The sequence below is a fragment of the Rattus norvegicus genome, chromosome 5 (genome assembly GCF_021556685.1).
Source record: "Rattus norvegicus strain SHRSP/BbbUtx chromosome 5, alternate assembly SHRSP_T2T, whole genome shotgun sequence".
NCBI lineage: Eukaryota > Metazoa > Chordata > Mammalia > Rodentia > Muridae > Rattus > Rattus norvegicus.
Window position 1 is genome coordinate 136,457,017 of NC_141538.1, and position 19,520 is coordinate 136,476,536.

At 45.7% G+C, this 19,520-nt stretch overlaps 1 protein-coding gene and 1 long non-coding RNA gene across 5 annotated transcripts in view; one reads left to right on the top strand and one right to left on the bottom strand.

Annotated features, from left to right (window-relative positions):
• The window catches only part of LOC148005993 (uncharacterized), a 1,435,680-nt gene that overhangs the window by 976,265 nt on the left and 439,895 nt on the right, over positions 1-19,520 (bottom strand). The gene's annotated exons all lie outside the window — the stretch shown is intronic.
• The window catches only part of Eif2b3 (eukaryotic translation initiation factor 2B subunit gamma), a 65,039-nt gene that overhangs the window by 35,750 nt on the left and 9,769 nt on the right, over positions 1-19,520 (top strand). For all 4 annotated transcript variants that reach the window (XR_015687491.1, XR_015687492.1, XM_087660215.1 and 1 more), the window contains 5 exon segments: positions 2,000-2,089; positions 7,789-7,916; positions 9,211-9,401; positions 11,622-11,699; positions 13,469-13,617. Coding sequence is in view for 2 of the 4 variants with exons in the window: in XM_087660215.1 (XP_087516341.1) it covers positions 2,000-2,089; positions 7,789-7,916; positions 9,211-9,401; positions 11,622-11,699; positions 13,469-13,617 (636 nt within the window). In the remaining 2 variants the exon portion in view is untranslated.

Below are 19,520 nucleotides of genomic sequence, written 5' to 3' on the forward strand. Positions count from 1 at the left end.
CATCTGCTCTATCTATGTGCTCACCCTCGTGCAGACTCATCTGCAGTTTTGTTTCTGTAGCTTTCCAGAAGAAAGTGCCTGGACTTCCTTTCTTTACTTAGCCTCTAATTCCTCTGTGACCTTGCCCCACTGCTTTCGCACAGTCGCTAGGCTTTTCAAACTGTTCTGCATTGTCTTTCTGCCCTACAGTTATGAGTGCATTGTTAACAGAATAAAGCACAAATTCCTTAGGCTCCAGTCATCTATCCATTCTTTCTCCTCCCACAACTGTACTCACCACTATGGAGAGCTGCTCATAGTCCTCTGACTTCCACATTATTTTTTGTTGTTGTTATTGTTTATTGTTGGTGGTGGTGCTGCTGTTTGTAATGGTTATTTATTTCTTTTTGTGTATGTGAATGTACATCTGTGTGTGTGCATATGCGTATCTGCACAGATACACGCCTAGGAGGTCAGAACAGGACACTGGATCCCCTGTAGCTGGAATTATAGGCAATGAGTTGTCTGATATGGTGCTAGGAACTGAATTTGGGTCCTCTGGAAGGATGGTATATGCTCTTAACTGCTGAGCCATCTCTATAGCCCCTTCATATGTGTGTATGGGTGTGTGTGTGTGTGTGTGTGTGTGTGTGTGTGTGTGTGTGTGTATACTCAAGCACATATGTAATCTCAATAGTTGAGAAGCTGAGGCACCAAGATTGCTAAAAGATCAAAGTCAATGTGGGTGGCATAGTGAGATAATATCTAATAATAAAAACTGCAGATAAGCAAAATTAATGTTTATAAATAAAGTAGTTATAACAATATCTTGTAATAAAAGTTATATAATATCCTATTATGCTTGTCATGGTGGCTCACACCTTTAATCCTGGTACTTGTTAGGCAGAGCCAGGTGAATCTCTACGAGTTCAATGTCATCCTGATCGATACAGTGAGTTCCAGTTCACACACACACACATATATGGAGGGAGAGAGAATGAGAGAGAAAGAGTGTTTGTGTGTGTGTGTGTGTGTGTGTGTGTGTGTGTGTGTGTGTGTGTGTGTGTGTGTTTTGGGACTGGGTTTCTATGTGTAGCCCTGACTGTCCTAGAACTTGCTCTGTAGATCAGGCTGGCCTCAGAGATCCACCTGCCTCTGTCTCCCAGTGCTGGTATGAAAGGTGTCACCACCACTACCTAGCTTAAAACAAACACACAAATTAAGGGCAGTGTTTCACTGCGTAACTTTGGCTGGCCTAGAACTTACTGTGCAGACCAGGCTGGCCTTGATCATACGGAGATCACTTGCCACTGCTGAGATGAAGGGCATGGATTACCATGCTTGGCATATCTTAAAGGAAGCACATTGTGGCCTCTCTCGGGCACATCCGAATCACTAGCTTCTCTATTCCTGTGCACTGGAGCCACTGCGTTATGCTTGAACAAAAGTACTGTGTTGCTATCAGTACTTTTGCTTATCAGTACTGTGTTAGCTATCAGGATGACAGGGCCTGATAGCTAACGTGACTAATAGGTGCCAGCTCGGCAGGCAGGTAGTGTATGAATTTTGGATAAACTGAACAAAAGAATGATTCATTGTCTCAGGTGTCTTGGGACCAGATTTCACCACATATATGTGTCTAAAATTATATTTATTGACTCCCAGAATTTTCCATTTAATATATCAGACTGTAGGTAACTATAATTGTGGAATATGGAACTGCCATTGAGGCTACACCACTTCTTCATATAATATTTCTGAAAATAGAGGACACTTGACATACATGTGGTACACTTACATACATGGAAGCAAAAAATAAAGTGAAGAAGTCAAAAAAAAATTCTTGGAGCAGAAAAAAAGAAAAGAAAAGAAGACCAGCACCCACCATCCTGGTCTCTCCAGGCTGAGGTGTGGGCATCATGGCTCTGTCCCTTATCAGCTTTCTGGAGTCTGTTATCTGATGATGTGCTAACATCCACACTTCCTGATTATGAGCCTTTTCTTTCTGTTCTTCCTGCAGGCACCCTAGGATACATTTCCAGACAGGCCTTGTGGATGCTCATCTCTACTGCTTGAAGAAATATGTTGTGGATTTCTTAATGGAAAATAAGTAAGAAAGAGGAAGGTAGAATTAAGCCTACAAATTTTGAGCATTCTCTGTCTCAAACTTTTTGGGTGTTTTATTATGAACCTACAGTTTTTAATAAAGTATAGTGTAGCCAATCTTAGCTACTTTTAGGGTTCTCTTTTCCACCCTTTATCCCCCCCAGTTTCACCCCTATCACTAGATAGGAGGAAATGTGTCATAGAGGGAGCAGAAAGAGAGATCTTGAGTCTGATTTCTTTCTTCTTGTTTCTTCTTTGAACATGACTATTGGGAACCTGTAAACAACCTTCCTAAATGACCACCAACCCCGCACACACAACTGCAGAAACCATCCCCAACTGGCAAACGTCACACCTCAGCTAGAGCACGAGGCAAATCACAGCCGCTGCTGTGAAGCAGCCCCATGTCCCCAAAGCAGGGATTAAAACAGAAGTGTGTTCTTATAATATTTCTGTGGTTTGGTTTTTAGAGAGACCAAAATTCCGAAATTGTCAGTACAGTGTAGCTTTGTTGTTGTCTTTGCTTCTGTGTGTGTGTGTGTGCACGCATGACCACAGATGTTCTCAGGAGGCAGAGGCATCAGATCCTCAAGCTGGACGTACAGGGGCTGTGAGCTCCCTGACAGGTTCTGAAAACAACATTTAGGGTCTGCCATAAGAGCAGTGCACTCTCGTAACCTCCAGTCGTGTCTCCAGCCCTTGTTTTTTGTTTCTCAGCAGGGCCTCACTATGTAGTCATAGGTAGCCTGGAACTCCTCAATAAAACCTGGCCTCAAACTCAACCCGATCTGCCTGTCTGCCTCCTGAGCACCTTGCCTGACCCATAAGGTATACAGTTTTTAACAAACTGCCTTATGATTTAGTCTTAAACTTTTTCCTTTTTTGTAGTACTAAGAGCTATAACCTAGGGCCTGGTGTGTCTAAAGTACATGCTTTCCCTCTGAGTTATACTCTAGCCCAAAGTCTTCTTAATGTTAGATACCCGCTTATGCAGGATCACAGTGGTTTTCATTTGGTTTAGGAGTGAATCAAATTAGTTATATACTGTTAACTCTGCTTGCACCAAAGAAACCTACTTATATTTTGGGAATCTGCAAATGGTAAATCAGCAGAATATTTTTGTAGACTCTTAAAATAGTCCCTGGGTTCAATCCCCACTAGCACCAAAAAACAAAAACAAAAACAACAAAAGAAAACCCAAAACCTATTTCTGTCTTTAGCTGATGGGCCAGGGTATATACAGAAATAAAGGAAGAACTAGGCAGTGCATCATGTGCATGCCCAGTACCCATGGAGACCAGGGAAGAGAGTGTCAAATCCCCGGAGACTAGAGCTACAGATGGTGCTGGGAATCAAACCTGGATCCTCTGGAAGAGTAGCCAGTGGGGTTTTTTTGTTTGTTTGTTTAGTTGTTTGGTTGGGGGTTTTTTGTTTGTTTGTTTGTTTTTCCTGTTTTCTTCTTTTTTTTTCTTCAAGATGGGGTTTCTCTGTGTAGCCTTGGTTGTGCTGGAACTCGCTCTGGAGACCAGGCTGGCTTCAAGTCAGAGATCACCTGCCTCTGCTTCCCAAGTGCTAGGGTTAAAGGTGTGTGCCACAACCTCCTAGCTTGCAGCCAGTGTCCTTAATGCTGAACCAACTCTCCATCAGTCCCACAGGTAGATCTCTGTAAGTTCAAGGTCATCCTGACCAACCTGAGAGTACAGGTTCCAGGCTAGCTAAGGCCATGTAAGAAAACTCTAGCCAAAAAAAAAAAGAAAGAAAGAAAGAAAGCAGTGCTTCTTCAATACTGTCAAAGAGAACTGCGGCTGTTGGATCCAGGGGCACCAGCAGATTGCAGCAAGCAGCCTCCTCCCAGCTGCAACGGTTTATTTGTAGCTCAGTTTGCTGCTGTCAGTTTGCTGTTTGCACACCTGGCCAATGTGGTGACTCTGACTGCTGGCCAGACATCTGCCAAATGTGACTTTCCTCTGCAGTCTGCTATAACAAACAGTGATTCAGAGCCTCAGCCCAAACTGACTCCCCATCACTAAATCTGTTGAAGAGACACTCATCCCCTCATCTTGTTCCCTTCCCCATCTGCCTACATCTCTCAGAGTTGCTTGAACCAAGGTGCACATTTTAAAAAGTAGTAAATTTGGGGGTTGGGGATTTAGCTCAGTGATAGAGCGCTTGTCTAGGAAGCGTAAGGCCCTGGGTTCGGTCCCCAGCTCTGAAAAAAAGAAAAAAAATGCATAAAAAAGTAGTAAATTTCGGGGTTGGGGATTTAGCTCAGTGGTAGAGCGCTTGCCTAGGAAGCGCAAGGCCCTGGGTTCGGTCCCCAGCTCTGAAAAAAAGAACCCCAAAAAAAAAAAAAAAGTAAATTTCAGTAAAAAGTATACTGAGCCAGGTGTGGTGACTCATGCTTGTAATCTCAACATTTGGGAGGTGGGTACCTGAGGATTGTAAACCCTGGGCCAGCCTAGACTACAGGGCAGGTGACCTTGTCTAAATAAAAACCCCAAAACAATACTATAGACATGGCCCTAGACACTGAACGTGGGTGATATCTTGAAACGGATAGTCTACCCAGGTACAGTGGAATATCCCTACGGCCCTCGGGTGCTTGGAGTACTATATCCTGTTTGGTTTCAGAGCCTTAAGTCGCTTTCCTATCCTACTCAGCTAGTCAGGTGGTAGCCTTTATTTTGGGTCTAAGGTCAAGCGTTTCACCATGGTTCACAGTAGCCCTGTATCAGTCCTCAGCACAGTTGTGAGCTGCAAGATGTGGGAACCGACCTGATACTGAGCCCCAATAGGAGTGACAGTGACCTGGCAGTGCAGAACAACTTGAGATCTTTTCAGATGGCTCACCACACAAGTGCCTGCTGATGGACTGTGTGCCAAGGCATGCTCGATTGCCCACTGTGGTGACAGTTCTGTCTGATCCATGATGGCCCTAGAGATCCTTCTGCTGTCTGTGCTTCTTCAAAAGGGACTTCTTTCCCTGGGGGAGGGGCCAGGGAGTATTTGCTGTCTACATTGATGTGGAGCATTAAGAATGGACCCCTCTAAAACAACCCAAGAATAAGAGTTGTTTGATTCTTGTATTCATATGGAAATTTTTAATCTTCATCAAAGGATTAAAGAGAAAAGTCCCATTGAAATTCAATACAGGGTGTCCCAGCTTACACAGAATTGTTCAAAGATGTTTGACTTGATCCTTTAAAAATAACAAAAGACCATGAACTACTTAGCTCCAGGGTCCATGGTTTCCCTTACCCTCCTCAGCCTCTGCGTCTCTCTCGCCTTCTTCCTTACAGTCGTGTGTGGTCCTGTGTCAGCATGCTGAGCTTCTTTTAGTGGGGGCTCAAGTATATCAGCAAAAATGAGAGTTATGGTGCCGTTCACACTCCCACCCACCTCATCTCTCAGTATTATAACCAGTTAGTCACTTCCACACTCTGTTCCCCTACCTATTTAACCTGCTTTTTCTCCCTCTCTCTTTCTTCTGCCCACATCACTAATAATTCCTTTAGGTATTAAAAACATCATTTATGGGGGCTGGGGATTTAGCTCAGTGGTAGAGCGCTTACCTAGGAAGCGCAAGGCCCTGGGTTCGGTCCCCAGCTCCGAAAAAAAGAACCAAAAAAAAAAAAAAAAAAAAAAAAAAAAACATCATTTATGGGCTGGAGAGATGGCTCCACAGTTAAGAGCTCTGGCTGCTCTTCCAGAGGACCCGTGTTCAGTTCCCAGCACCCACGTGGCAGCTCACAACTGTCTGTACCTCCAGCTCCAGGGGTCTGGCACCTTCAGAGACACACCAGGCAAAACACCAATGCACATGAAATAGAAATAAATAAATCTTAAAAAAAAAAAAATAAGGGAGGGGTTGGGGATTTAGCTCAGTGGTAGAGCCCTTGCCTAGGAAGCGCAAGGCCCTGCGCAAGGCCCTGGGTTCGGTCCCCAGCTCCGAAAAAAAAAAAAAAATAAGGGAAAAGAAATAGCAATTACCAAAGCCTAGACAGCAGTTGACATGTAAAAAAGATGTGACTGCCCTAGCCCCTCACCTTCATTATCTTTGCTAAGTAAAGATCAAGAGCACACTGGGGGTCAGCAGGTACTTGCCACCAAGCCTGCATCCAATTCCCAGAGCCTGTGTGGTGGAAGGAAAGAACCGTCTTCCAAAGGCTCCATACACAGTGTGCACACACGCACATACACACACTAAAGACAGAGTTTTTTTTTTAAAAAAAAAAAAAAAAAAGCTTACTATACCAAAAATCAAGTCCTTTCTTCCCCCTTTAAACATTCATTAGACCCAACAACCTATTGTCCTTTTAAAGAACAAAAAAACAAAACCATGTATGTAGAATATGTGTTTTTTAAGTGTGCTTGTATGTATGTGCCCTCTTTTGAGCATACGTACCCTGGTATGTGTGCAGACAACTTGCAGGATTTGCTTCTCTCTGTTGCGTGGGTCCTAGGGATGGAATCCAGGCAGGCAAATGCGCCATGTCGCAGCCCCCGGCATCCTGTGTTGATACCATCAAAAGAAGCCTGCTCCCTGGGAACCAGAAAAGGCAGACGAGAAGCCGTCCAGAGTGGCCAGTTACTCATTGCTCCTCTCTCAGAGTAATTCTGTGCAGTTAGCTTCGATCTTGTCCTCTGTCGGTCTAAGTTGGTGTAGTTAATATTAGAGTCAGTTAACCTTCTCTCCATAAGGTTATTGCAACTGTTACAATATACAGAAGCCACTTGTCTGAGTGGATGGAAATACAGGGTTTGTGCAGGGACTCTCAGTGATAAGAATGAATTCTAAATTTGTCGAGACACTAGGCTTGGTGGCCTGTGCCTTTAATTCCTGTATTTAGAAAGCTGAGGCAGGAGGACTGGCCATTCTTCTTACTCCCTTTTCTGGCCAAAATACCCGTACACATAAAATAAAGTAAAACTTTAAAAAAGAAGTGTTTTAAGCTAGGTACAGATAGATATATGTGTGTGATCTCAGTAATGGGGAAGCAGAAGCAGATGTCTTTCTGAAGCTCACTGACCAGTGAGCTTAGCTAAAACAGTGGACTTCAGTTTAATAACGGACTGTCTAAGTCAAAACGGTGGAGCCGGTGGTGGTGGTGGTGGTGGTGGTGGTGGTGGTGGTGGTGGTGGTGGTGGTGGTGGTACACACCATCAATCCCAACACTCAGGAGACAGGCAGGCTGATCTCTGTGAGTTTGAGTCCAGCCTGATCTACAGAGTGAGTCCCAGGACACCCAAGGCTACACAGAGAAACCTTGTCTCAAAAACAAACAAAAAAGTAAGGTGGGAGATGATAGATGAAGACACTTGATATCAACCCCAGTCTCTGCATGCATTGTGCACAACACATGTGCATACTCACATGCCATACATGCACACACAGACACAGTGCACGCAAACATAGTAGTCTATTTTCTCATGCACTGTTGCCAGTGAGGAATCAAGGCACCGTGTTATAGACCTCGTGCATACGTGTGTAAATGTGTGCACACAAAGACATACCATGCAGCTAGGAGCTTGTGGAAGACTATTTTCTGACTTGACCAAGAGGAGGAATTCTCATATTCTTCCTATTCTGGGTCTTAACTGATAAAGAAAATCTAAGTTTTTGACTTTTTCTTGAGTGCAAATAATTTCTAACCCAAGAGGATTCAGTGAGGTTTCTTACATTTGGCCACTCTTTCTTTTTAGGTCAATCACTTCTATCCGAAGCGAACTGATTCCGTACCTAGTAAGAAAACAGTTTTCCTCAGCCTCCTCACAGCAAAGGCAGGAAGACAAAGAAGAGGATCTAAAGAAAAAGGAGCCCAAGTCTTTAGGTGGGTCTTTGCGTTAGTGCAGTAGACGGGCAGGGATGGAAGGACCTTTAGAAAGATGCTCACCTTAAGACTGCCAATGCTTCTCTAGTTTATAGGGAAAACCGACTAGCTGGCCTTACTCCCTGGACTCTGGATGCTCTTGGTCCGGCAAAGTCAGTCCCTGCACTCCTCAGGGACAGGCTAGTGAAGCGTATGCCCCATTGTCTAGTCTGTAGCCTGTTTGATCACTAGTCTTCAGACTCCTCGTCACGTCTCAGTCTCCTGGTTCTTCAGGTGTAGGCAAATCTATCATCTTCCGTCAATGAATGGAAGGGGGTAAAGTATACAATTACAGCCAGAGGGCAACCAGATTGTCTCCGCTACAGGATCTGGAGTGAAGTCTGTCCCGTTTGTTCCCAGATCTCTTTGTCCCTGCCCCAGTCCTAGGCTCTTTCATGGTCTTATCAACAAGGAGCACACAGAGATGCTGTGTCATGATGGCTGCAGTCAGTGCCTCAGCAGCACAGCCCTGGCTCTGACAGCTGCCTCTTGTTAACACCAGCTGCCACCTGAGCAGATCTCAGTCTCCAGTCACTCTTCCACAGAATTAAAGGCCTCTAAGGTTTGTTGTGATGGTTGACTAGAGTAGTTGCTGTGGCTCCAAACAATGTGGTCTGACATCAGCTCAGCATCCTGATGTCGTAATGGAGACCCCTGGACACTAAAGCCTTCATACATGCCGTGTGCTCTCATGATTTACAGAGGCCATCATTTTGTTTTTCCTGGTAATACGTGACTATTACTTTTAGGTTTTGCCTTGTTTGGGGTTTTTGAGTTGTTGTTGTTGTTTGAGACAAGGTTTCACTATGTAACCTTGACTAGCCCAAATTCTCAGAGATCCCCCTGCCTCTGGCTCATGAGTGCTAGGATTAATTGGTGCCACCATGCCCAGCCAAACTTTTAGAGCCTCTTCTCAAGTGTTAGTATAGTACCTAAAATATTTTTAAGATGCTTACACTTCAAGCATATAAGACAATGCATAGTCTTTTTAAAATTGATTTAGTCTTTTTAGTTGTAATTAAGTTTCCACGGGGTCCAAGCTTATTGATGAGTTTCAAGGGGAGAAATATTAGTTATACGTACTTCTAAAATGTGACTGTGTCTCAGCCAGGAGTCAGAGGAAGGGGGAATCTCTTGAGTTTCAGGCTGTTCAGCACTATGCATGGAGACCCTGTCCAAACACAAAGAAAACTAACTCAGTCTGTGTCTCCTGTGCCATCTTTCTCTTTATTTACTTTGGATGTTCGCTCTGAAGATATTTACAGTTTTATAAAAAAAGACAACACTCTGACTTTGGCTCCCTATGATGCCTGCTGGAATGCTTTTCGAAGAGACAAGTGGGAAGATTTGTCTAGATCACAGGTTCGCTGCTATGTCCACATCATGAAGGAAGGACTTTGCTCTCGAGTAAGCACACTGGGACTCTACATGGAAGCCAACAGACAGGTAAGAATGTACCCTAGTTGGGGTTGGGGATTTAGCTCAGTGGTAGAGTGCTTGCCTAGCAAGCGCAAGGCCCTGGGTTAGGTTCCCAGCTCCGAAAAAAAGAAAAGAAAAAAAAAAAAAAAGAAAAGAAAAGAATGTGCCCTAGCCAGACCCAGCTTTTTGTCTTAAGCCTTCATTCAGGATATGGTAACGTTCACGGTCTTCACGCCTGAAGCTGAGCAAGACAGGAACTCAGGGTTCAAGGAAGGGCGAGATCTCCAGGAAGATTGGCTTCTCGGTCGTGGATGCAGTAGCTCTCCTGTCTGGTTCAGGGTAGACATTTGTGTAATAACTACTTCCTAAGTGAGCGGATAAGCCAGACATGACCGTATATACCTGCAATCCCAGCTCTAGGAGGTTGAGACATGCAAAGTGGAAGCTAGCCTGGGCTGTGGAGCAAGTTCCAGGATGGGCATGGTGGCTCACACCTGTGATTCCAGGGCTTTGGGTTGAAGATCTGCCTGGGGTAGCATAGCAAGATCTGTCTCGGGATAAAAAGAATAAAACAGATAAATATTGTTTAACCATGTAGCTTGGTAAAGTAAGACACAGAGGAAGCTTCCTCAAGAAAGCAGAAATATAGCTGGAAATATAGGCCCATTGGTAACACAGGAATCCCTAGGCTCAGTTCCCAGTGCTGCACAAACTGGATGTTCTGCCTATAATCCCAGCATCGGGACAGAGAGGCTGAAGGATTAGAATTTCAAGGTCATGTTGGCTTCATATTGAGACCAGAACCAAAGTGGGCCATAAACCCTGCGGGAATTTATCATTTGTTGTTTAAGGTAAACTGAATTTTTAAAACACGAAAAAGAATGGGAGGAATGGAGAGGGAAGGAAGAATTGAGAGTGGCCAAGGAAGGAGTCGAGGGGAGAGTTGAGAGGAATACACAGTATCGAGGAATCTCCTCCTCAAAAATAAACCAGGTCTCAGTGAAGGGGCAGGCGGAGAAGGCCGAGGGCCTGGAGGGTTCCTTACAGTCTTACAAGTGCAGGAGAGGGAATATAAGGAACATAGGGTGGAGTGAAGCATTGAGAATAAGAAAAGAGAGTTTGAATGAGGTCGTAAAAAGTTTAGCTGCTGGCATTGTTCCTGGTAAAATTTTGAAAACTGTGGTAGAAAGTAGGATAAGATATAGAAAAATATTTAAAATATCATCGAAAATTGAGATTTCCTGGTTCTTGAATCTTAAAGACTGATAGTAGGCAGGTTGGTAGTGCAAGATTTTAATCCCAGCTCTTAGGAGACAGAGGCAGGTGGATCTCTGAGTTCAAGGCCAGCCTGATCTACATAGTGAGTTCCAGGACAGCCAGGGCTACTCAGAAACCCAGTCTTAAATGATGATTAGAGACTCATACTAACTGATGGGTGTACCTCAGGTCCTGACTGTAAGCAGCATTCTATATGGATCGCTTATAAATCCATGGAATCCCAAACCAGAGATCTATAAGAAAACACAGGGTGCCCACATTCACTCAGAGCTGGGTTTTCTCAATCTGGTCTGGAAGCAAGTTTATAAATAGGCTGAGGCTGGGGAAACATCCTCTAATGCACTGGCTAGGCCTGCACAGCAGATAGATCCACAGGCCCATGGCTGCATGCTGTAGGGGAATCAGTCTTGGAATGCCACTGTAACCAGTGCCGGCAAGACCTCCCCAGCTAGCACAGGCATCTTATACGGTGATGGGTGATGGCGCAACTGAGTGGTGCTGTGTGTGCTACAATCACAGACGGATTCCTTCCAAGTAGTTTAAAGCAGACAGCTCCGTATACCTTCAACCTGCCTTTCACCTTCAATCCTTAAGCAGGAGTAGTGTAAACCTTTCTTATTTCCTTTGGAAGGACATGGACTCTTTCTCTGGATCAGTCTTGATTGTAAGTTTCTCTTACATTGTCCCTCTCCTCACATGGTACATGGCCACAGTAGTCCAGGAGGCAAGCAGAAGAACCCAGAATGATTCTGGGCAGAACTCTTAGTAGTTCATGCCCATTTGACCTCTCTTTTCACGAAATGTTAGGAGAATGTCTAGGCCTTAGGCAGGCTCAGCAGTCCCATCCTGGGCACTGTGGCTGATACAACCATGGCTGAGAGCCCCGACCCTGACTGGGTGTTGAGCTCTACCTACCTAAAGTGTTTTAGATGTTTTCTTGTCTTTACTAACCAAACTTCTTTCCTCAAGGTACCCAAATTGCTGTCTGTTCTTTGTCCTGAGGAATCAATGATCCATCCATCAGCCCAGATTGCCAACAAACACCTGGTAAGTGCTGGTGTAAGCAGGACACAGATGAGACCGGCACTGGGGCTTGCTGACAATCTAGATTGGAGCCCTTTAGCCGTAGACCCTGTTAGCACAAGGGAAACCCCATCTCCATCTTGGTTCTAGAGCAGAGTCTCATTCAAGCAAACTTCTTAGGCTGGCAAGGTACCTCAGTGAACGTCACATACCTCAGTGGATGTCACATACCTCAGTGGACGTCATACGCCTCAGTGGACGTCATATGCCACTAAGCCTGGCAACTTGAATTTACCTCTGGAACTTTCACAGTGGGAGAAGAGAAATGACTCTCAACAGCTGTTCTCTGACTTCTACACATGTATTGGCACGTACACACACATCTACACACACACACACACACACACACACACACACACACACACACACACACACAAAGCATAAAAGATGAAGTCTTCCTAGCAGATGTGGTGGTACAGCTGTAATCTCACCATTGAAGCAGCTGAGCCGGGAAGATCCCAAATTCAAAGCCTGGCTGAGCTCTCCTGCCGGGTGCACTGCTGTCCTGGGAAAGACCTGGTCTCAGAAAGTAGAAGCAAGGGCTGGGGTTCTAGCTTAGTGGAGGAGCAGCTGCTTAGCCTGGGGACTCTCAGAGTTCTGTCCCCAGTGTCGCACACGAATGAAGAGTTCCTAAAGCTAGAGGTAGTGGCACATTGCAGCCATGGCATTCAGGAGGCTAAAGCAAGAGGACTGTGGGTTCTGCGCTAGCCTGCGATACATAGCAGGAGGAGACAAGCTCAGGGTTTCATAGTAAGGCCTTGTCTCCAAAGGCAGTGAAAAGGAGGAAAGAGCTAGGCGTGCTGCCACATGCTTGACTCCCAGAACTCAGCAGACACAGGCAGATTGGAGCTCTGTAAGTTTGAGGCCAACCTGGGCTACATAGCAAGTTCCAAGGAATCCAGGGCTACATAGTGAGATCTTGCTCCCTCTGTCCCTCTACCCCCCAAAAAAGAAGACGAAGAGGAAGAGACTTCCTGAGGCCCAGCATGGCATTACATACCTATAATTGGAGCAGCAGGACCTGAGACAGGAGGATTGCAAGTTCCAAGCCCGCCTGGGATACCTAGTAAGACCTGTCTCAGAATAAAAAGAGGACAACGATTTCCAGTGCAAGTAATGACCCTATCTATAAACAGAGTCCATGTGATGTTGGCCTAGAACAGGAGCCTTCGAAGGCTCCTCTCTGACTTCCCAGTTTGAGCACTCCATTCAAGGGAGTACACCTAAAGGCTGTTCACAATAGTAACGTGTTTGTCTGGTTGGTTGGGTTTTGAATTTTGAGCCAGGACTCTTGATGTAGCTCTGTGTCTTGATGTAGCTCTGTGTCCTGGAACTAACTGCTAAACCAGGTTGTCTGCAGCTCACAGAGACCGGCCTGCCTCTGCCTCCCTAGTGCTGAGGTTAAGGTGTGCCGCCATGCCTAGCTTAAACCTGCCATCAGCCACTCGGAAGGGGCAGGAGGATAAGATGGAGGCCAACCTGGGCTAAGTATACAAATATGGAAGTGCACACATATGTTGATTCGTTCAAATTTTCTTCTTGTCAGAGGAGGGCCCACGCTTCAGTGTTAGTTGGAGCTGGTATTAGGAATGCCGTTTGGTCCACTGGATCTTGAGAAATACTGCTAATCATCTACCCTAAGTTATTTCTATGAGAAGATCCCATCAGATGCCAGCTCAAAGGATGAGGGTGATTTCTAGTTGGATGAGATGGTCTTCTGTTTGCCTTTACAGATTGGAGCCGACAGCCTTATCGGGTCAGATACACAAGTTGGAGAGAAGTCATCTATTAAACGATCTGTCATTGGCTCATCCTGTGTCATCAGAGACAGAGTAACTGTTACCAACTGCCTTCTCATGAACTCTGTCACCGTGGAAGAAGGGTATGTCTCCCTCTGTACCTTTTTGAATAAGGCTTCTGGTAGCCCTAGAAGATTTGTCAGTCCCACTAAGCCCAGGAAGGGCTTGCTTTGGCGACCAGAAGGAAGGAAAGGAAAGGGGAGGGGAGGGGAGGGGAGGGGAGGGGAGGGAAGGGAAGGGAAGGGAAGGGAAGGGAAGGGAAGGGAAGGGAAGGGAAGGGAAGGGAAGGGAAGGAAGAAGCTTGGTGCCTTTGGAGTTTGATTTTTTTTTTTTCCTCCGCAATGACATGAACTCTTAGAATATCACTTCTACCCTCCCACACTACAACACGGTGCTCCTGTGAGAAAGTGCTGAGAACTCTTCCTTGGGGTCCGACAATAGTGAGCCCTTCCCAGTGCTACAGTGACATTGTGCCAGTGCCTAAGTGTCACTTCCCCTGTAATATCCCAGGGCCTCCCTGAGGCAGAGGCACAGGAGGAGTGGACATACTGATACTGGGCTTTGAGGGCAAGCTTCTCTATACATTTTGGCTTTAACCCAGGCTGGCCTAGAACTTGCTATGTAGCCCAGTCTAGCCTCCTACCCATAAGCATCCTGCTTCAGACCCTGAATGCTGCAGTCACGCCCGACTGATAAACTGTCTAACTCTCAGGTATGCCCAACCTTTTGACATCATGACACAACCTTATCATCTACAAAGTTCACACTCAAAGACTACACACCTGGGGCTTAGGAGATGGCTCCATAGGTAAGAACACATGCTACCCAAGTGTGAGGACCTGACTTTGAGTCCTCAGTACACACAAAAGCCAGGCCTGGCCACATGTGACTTTAGCTGCAGCACCGGGATGGGGAGACAGATGGGTCCAGAGCCCACCATAGCCAGCCTGCCTGGCTGGAACAGCACTTCAGGTTCAGTGAGAGCTCATCTCAAGGGAATAAGGCCGAGCACAATAGAGCAGAGCAATCCCTATAACACGTCCAACTTTGTTAAAGTCCAAAGCTGGATGCTGGAGAGGTGGCCCTGCAGTTCAGAATGCTTACTTTCCTTCCAGAGGACCCAAGTGTGTTCCCAGCACCCAGGTCTAGCAGTTTGCAGTTGCCCATAGCTCCAGCATCAGAGGGTCTAATTCCCTGCTCTGTTGCTGCAGGCACATCACATGTGTGCATACTTACACACAAACATCACATATATGAAAATTAAAAACTTGAAAGTAGAAGTACGACGTGCAGGATGAGGGATAGAGTTATTGAACGCTCGTCTAGCATGTATGTGCAAGGCCTTGGGTTTGATTCCAGCATCACAAAAATTGGGTAAGCAAGAAGAGCAGGAATTCAAGAGCATCTTCAACCACTCAGGGATTCAAAGCCAACCTGGAATGCATGAGAGTCTGCCTCAAAACAACAAAAGAAACGTTTGCTGAAACTGGATTTAAAACCATTATAAGCACAGTTCCTCAGCAGTGTAGTTGGACACTCCTGTAACCCAGGACTCCAGGGGCCAAGGGTAAGAGAATTCAAAGTTAAGACTGTCAGCATAAGATACATAGCAAGACCTTGTCTCAAAATAAAATAAAATGAAGCCAAGCCTATTGTCACACACCTTTAATTCCAGCACTTGGGCAGCAGAGGCAGGCAGAGCTCTGAGTTAGAGAACAGCCTGATCTACACAGTGACTTCCAGGACAGCCAGGTCTATGTAAAGTCAGAGTGTCTTTGTACAGCCCTGGCTATCCTGGAATCCTGGAATTCCCTTTGTAAATCTGGACAGCCTCAGACTCAAAGATCTGCCTGCCCCTGCCTCCCTAATGCTGGGATTAAGGTATCCAACTGCCAAAACAATTTTTAAACAATTTCTTTTTAAATCACGGGCTGGCTCACCACAGTAGCAGATTCTCAGCATTCAAGAGACAGATGCAGGAGGATTCATAGTTAGAAGTCAACCTGGGCTACATTGTGTCCAAAGAATAAGATCAAAAGTTTAGGAGGGATGGTATAACCCCTATTGGGCTGAATTTGTCTGGGGAGCTCAGGTGAATATTTGTTTGTGAAATGGGCCAGCTGGCCTTGCACCCCAGGATCAACAATCTTCCAGCTGCCCAAATAGTCCTGTACTACCTCACTCATCACAAAGCACTGGGGAAAACTTGTCAGTCCACAGTTCAAACACTGACTGATTGGGCTGGGAACCTTAATAAAGCACCTCCCTTCCAGGCAGGAGGACCCAAGTCTGATCTTCAGAGCCTGGGTCAGAAAAGAGAGAGAAGGCTGGAGAGGTGGCTCAGCGGTTAAAACCTCTTCCAGAGGTCCTGAGTTCAAATCCCAGCAACCACATGGTGGCTCACAACCATCTGTAATGAGATCTGATGCCCTCTTCTGGTCTAAAGACAGCTACATATTATATATGTACTCATATATAACAAATGAATAAATTTTTAAAAAATAGAAAAGAGGGAGAGCTGGAGAGACTGCTTGGCACCTAGGGACACTGGCTACTCTTCTAGAGGACCCCAATTTGAATCCTAGCATCCACATGTCACTGAGGCTGGTGAGTCTCTGTGGATTTGAGGCCAGCTAAGGTTACATAGACCTGTCTCCAAAAGTGGGGCAGGGGAGGGGGGCACACATATACTTTGGAGGCTGAGGCAGGAGAATCATTGAATTCAGAGCCAATCCAAACTAAGAGGGAGGTCCTATCTCAAAACAAAAAACAAAAAACAAACCTATAATTGGACCACACAGGACTAATGACCAGGAAGGCCTTGAGAGATTACCCAATCCTGCAAATTAGCATCTGGTGATAAGATCAGGTATCTTATATCCCATATAAACCTTTCCCCATTATTTTGGGGTCACTTAGTTTTAATTATTTATGATAAACTTGAAAATGCTTATTAAAATGCAGACGTGTGAATTTTGATTGCCTTTTTGTTATGTCTGGACTGAATGTCAGAGTGGGGCATAAGTCTGTTTAGAAGGAACTCTCTCATCTCCATGGTGTGCTTGTTCCTGGCAGCAGTTATGGCTGCAGAGACCTTGTGAGCAGTGGGTTGGACTCCTGCCCAAGGTCCTCAGGGCCGGAGAAACACTGTGGGACCACCTTGGGAAGGGTGCAGGCGAGACTGTTCTGAGAAAGTTCCTGCCTATCTTTCTCATTTTCTGCCACTTTCTGTGACAGGCAATGTTCAAGAATCAAAAGTCTAGTGAGGGGCTAGGGAGATGGTAGAAAGGTAAATGCTAGGGGCTAGGGAGATGGTAGGATAGGTAAATGCTAGCTGTGCAGACTTGAGGACCTGGGTTCAGATCTCAGAACCCATGTAAAGAGGACATGATAGCCCATGTCTGTAATCTAGTGCTCCTTCAGCAAGATTCGATGCAGAGACTGCAGAGACCAGAATCCTCAGGAACTATAAGGCCAGCTAGCTTGGCTTCAGCAAAGAATCACAGAGGACCCTGTCTAGAAGAAAGATGGCAAGGACTGACGTCCATGCTGTCCTCTGACGTCAACACAAACATGCCCACACTCATGAACATAAATGTACACACAAATGTGGGGGGAGTAAAGGGGACTGGAGAAATGGCATACTGGCAGACACACACACACTAAACACATGATTGAGTCTATACATATCTACAAACACGCACAAATAAATATGTAATCGTTTTAAAATCTAGTCAAAGCCTTACTGTCAGGCCTGGAGTCCTGCTTTTCCAGAGGTCCTGAGTTCAATTCCCAGCAAGCTTATTTTGTTTGTGTGTTTGTTTTGGAGCCTGATCTCATGCAGCCCAGGCTGGTCTTGAAGAGCAGCAGATGCATTTAGTTGCTGAGCCATCTCTAGCCTGTTTTGTCACCGCTGTTTATTAATGTGTATAGCAAAGGTGACCTCTGAGTCCAGGAAAGAGTCACAGGTGCTTGTGGACGGCTGCCCACTTTGGAAACCTGATTGAGGTCATCTACAGTAGTGGTATGAGCTTTTAACCTCGGAGTCATCTCTCTAGCCCTTGTTTTCTCTTCACTTTTTATATTAAAACAGTCTGGCTGAGTTGCCTGAGTGGGCCTTGACTTCTTCTACTTAAGCCTCCCACATAGCTGGAATTACTGGTCTGTACTGCCAGGCCCAGCTTCCAGTCTCCTTTTTTCCAAACTCTTTTTTTTTTTTTTTCCGGAGCTGGGGACCGAACCCAGGGCCTTGCGCTTGCTAGGCAAGCGCTCTACCACTGAGCTAAATCCCCAACCCCTTCCAAACTCTTTAATAGCACGTTGATTGCTTGGTTGGCTATAGACAGTTTTCCTATGTAGCCCAAGCTAACCTATATTTCATTTCGTAGCTAGCTGTGGATGGCCTCGAACTTCTAATTCTCCTGCCTCTATCTTCCACATGCTGGAATTGCAGGTATAAGACACCATGTTCAGTTTAAAGTGAACCATCTTAAAATCAGGTATGTGATACACAGCCTGCCTGTGTAATACCTTGGGAGCCTATGCTTGCTTGACCGTCAGTCCCTCTTGGCTCTTTCAGAACCATTGCAGTGCTGGTCAGGAATCTCAGTGGTACAGTACTCTCCCAGGATGTGCAAGAGCCTAGGTCCAGTCTCCAGTATCAGAAGGGAAAGAGAGGACAAGAAAGCGACCCTTTAAAAAGGGATAAAGCCAGGTGGTGGTGGCACACACCTATAATCCCAGCACTTGGGAGGCAGATGCAGGCGGACCTCTGTAAGTTCAGGTCTAGCCTAGTCAACAGAGTGAGTCCCAGGACAGCCAGGGAGGTCTACAGGTGGGGGGGTGGGGGGTGGGATATACCAATGCTAGGCTGGTTTACGTGATGTTGAGGATCAAATCCAAACTATGCAAACTGAATCTCCTGCCTCATATCCATGGTCCATGTCAAGTAGCTCATAGCCACCTGTAACACCAGTTGCAGTGACTATTGACGCCCTCTCCTGGCCTTCAGGCACCTCCTCACTTGTTTGCAGGAACACACGCATACACATAAATAAAAATAAGATACATCTTTAAAGTGAAAAGGCGGGGTTGGGGATTTAACTCAGTGGTAGAGCGCTTGCCTAGCAAGCGCAGGGCCCTAGGTTCAGTCCCCAGCTCCGGAAAAAAAATAAATAAATAAATAAAAATAAAGTGAAAAGGCTAGTCAAGGCAGAGCACACCTAAAATTCCAGTTTGGGGAGATGGAGACAGGGATCTCTAGGGCTTGTTGACTGGCTAGTTGGACAAAGTCAGTAAGCTCCAGGTTCAAATAGAGACCCTGTCTCGTTAAATGAAGAGCCGGCTTGTAAGACGGCTCAGCAGGTAGAGGGGCTTGCTGAACAATAAGGTAGGGAGAGATTGGGGATTTAGTTCAGTGGTAGAGCGCTTGCCTAGAAAGCGCAAGGCCCTGGGTTCGGTCCCCAGCTCCGAAAAAAAAGAACCAAAAAAAAAAAAAAGGTAGGGAATAATTGAGGAAGTACATGCCCGTGAGTGCACGCACACATGTGCACACAAGTATGTGTTATTTTCCTCCCTAGAATGAACTAATGGCCGTGCGTGCGTGCATAACTAATACCAAGATGCAGAAACTGGCCAGTTCTCTAGGATTATAGGAACTTACCTTTCCTCCTTAGGTGCTCAGTGGGAAAAGTACAGTTCTTGCTGAAAATTGACAACTTAAGAGAGGTTGATACAGTCCTACCTCTCTGCCACCAATAGCATGAGCAGGTAGATACATGTTCTTCTGGTAAAATCCCCAGTTTCTGGGCTGAAGCTACAGTTCAGTGGTAGAGCTTACGTGTAACATTGGTAGACTGGTTGTGGTAGTTCATGTCTGTAATCTCAGCATTCAGGAGGCCGAGGCAAGAGGACTGCCTCAAGTATAAAGCCAGCCTGCACTACAGTATGAGACCCTGTCTCGAAAAATAAGAAACAGCTAGGTGAT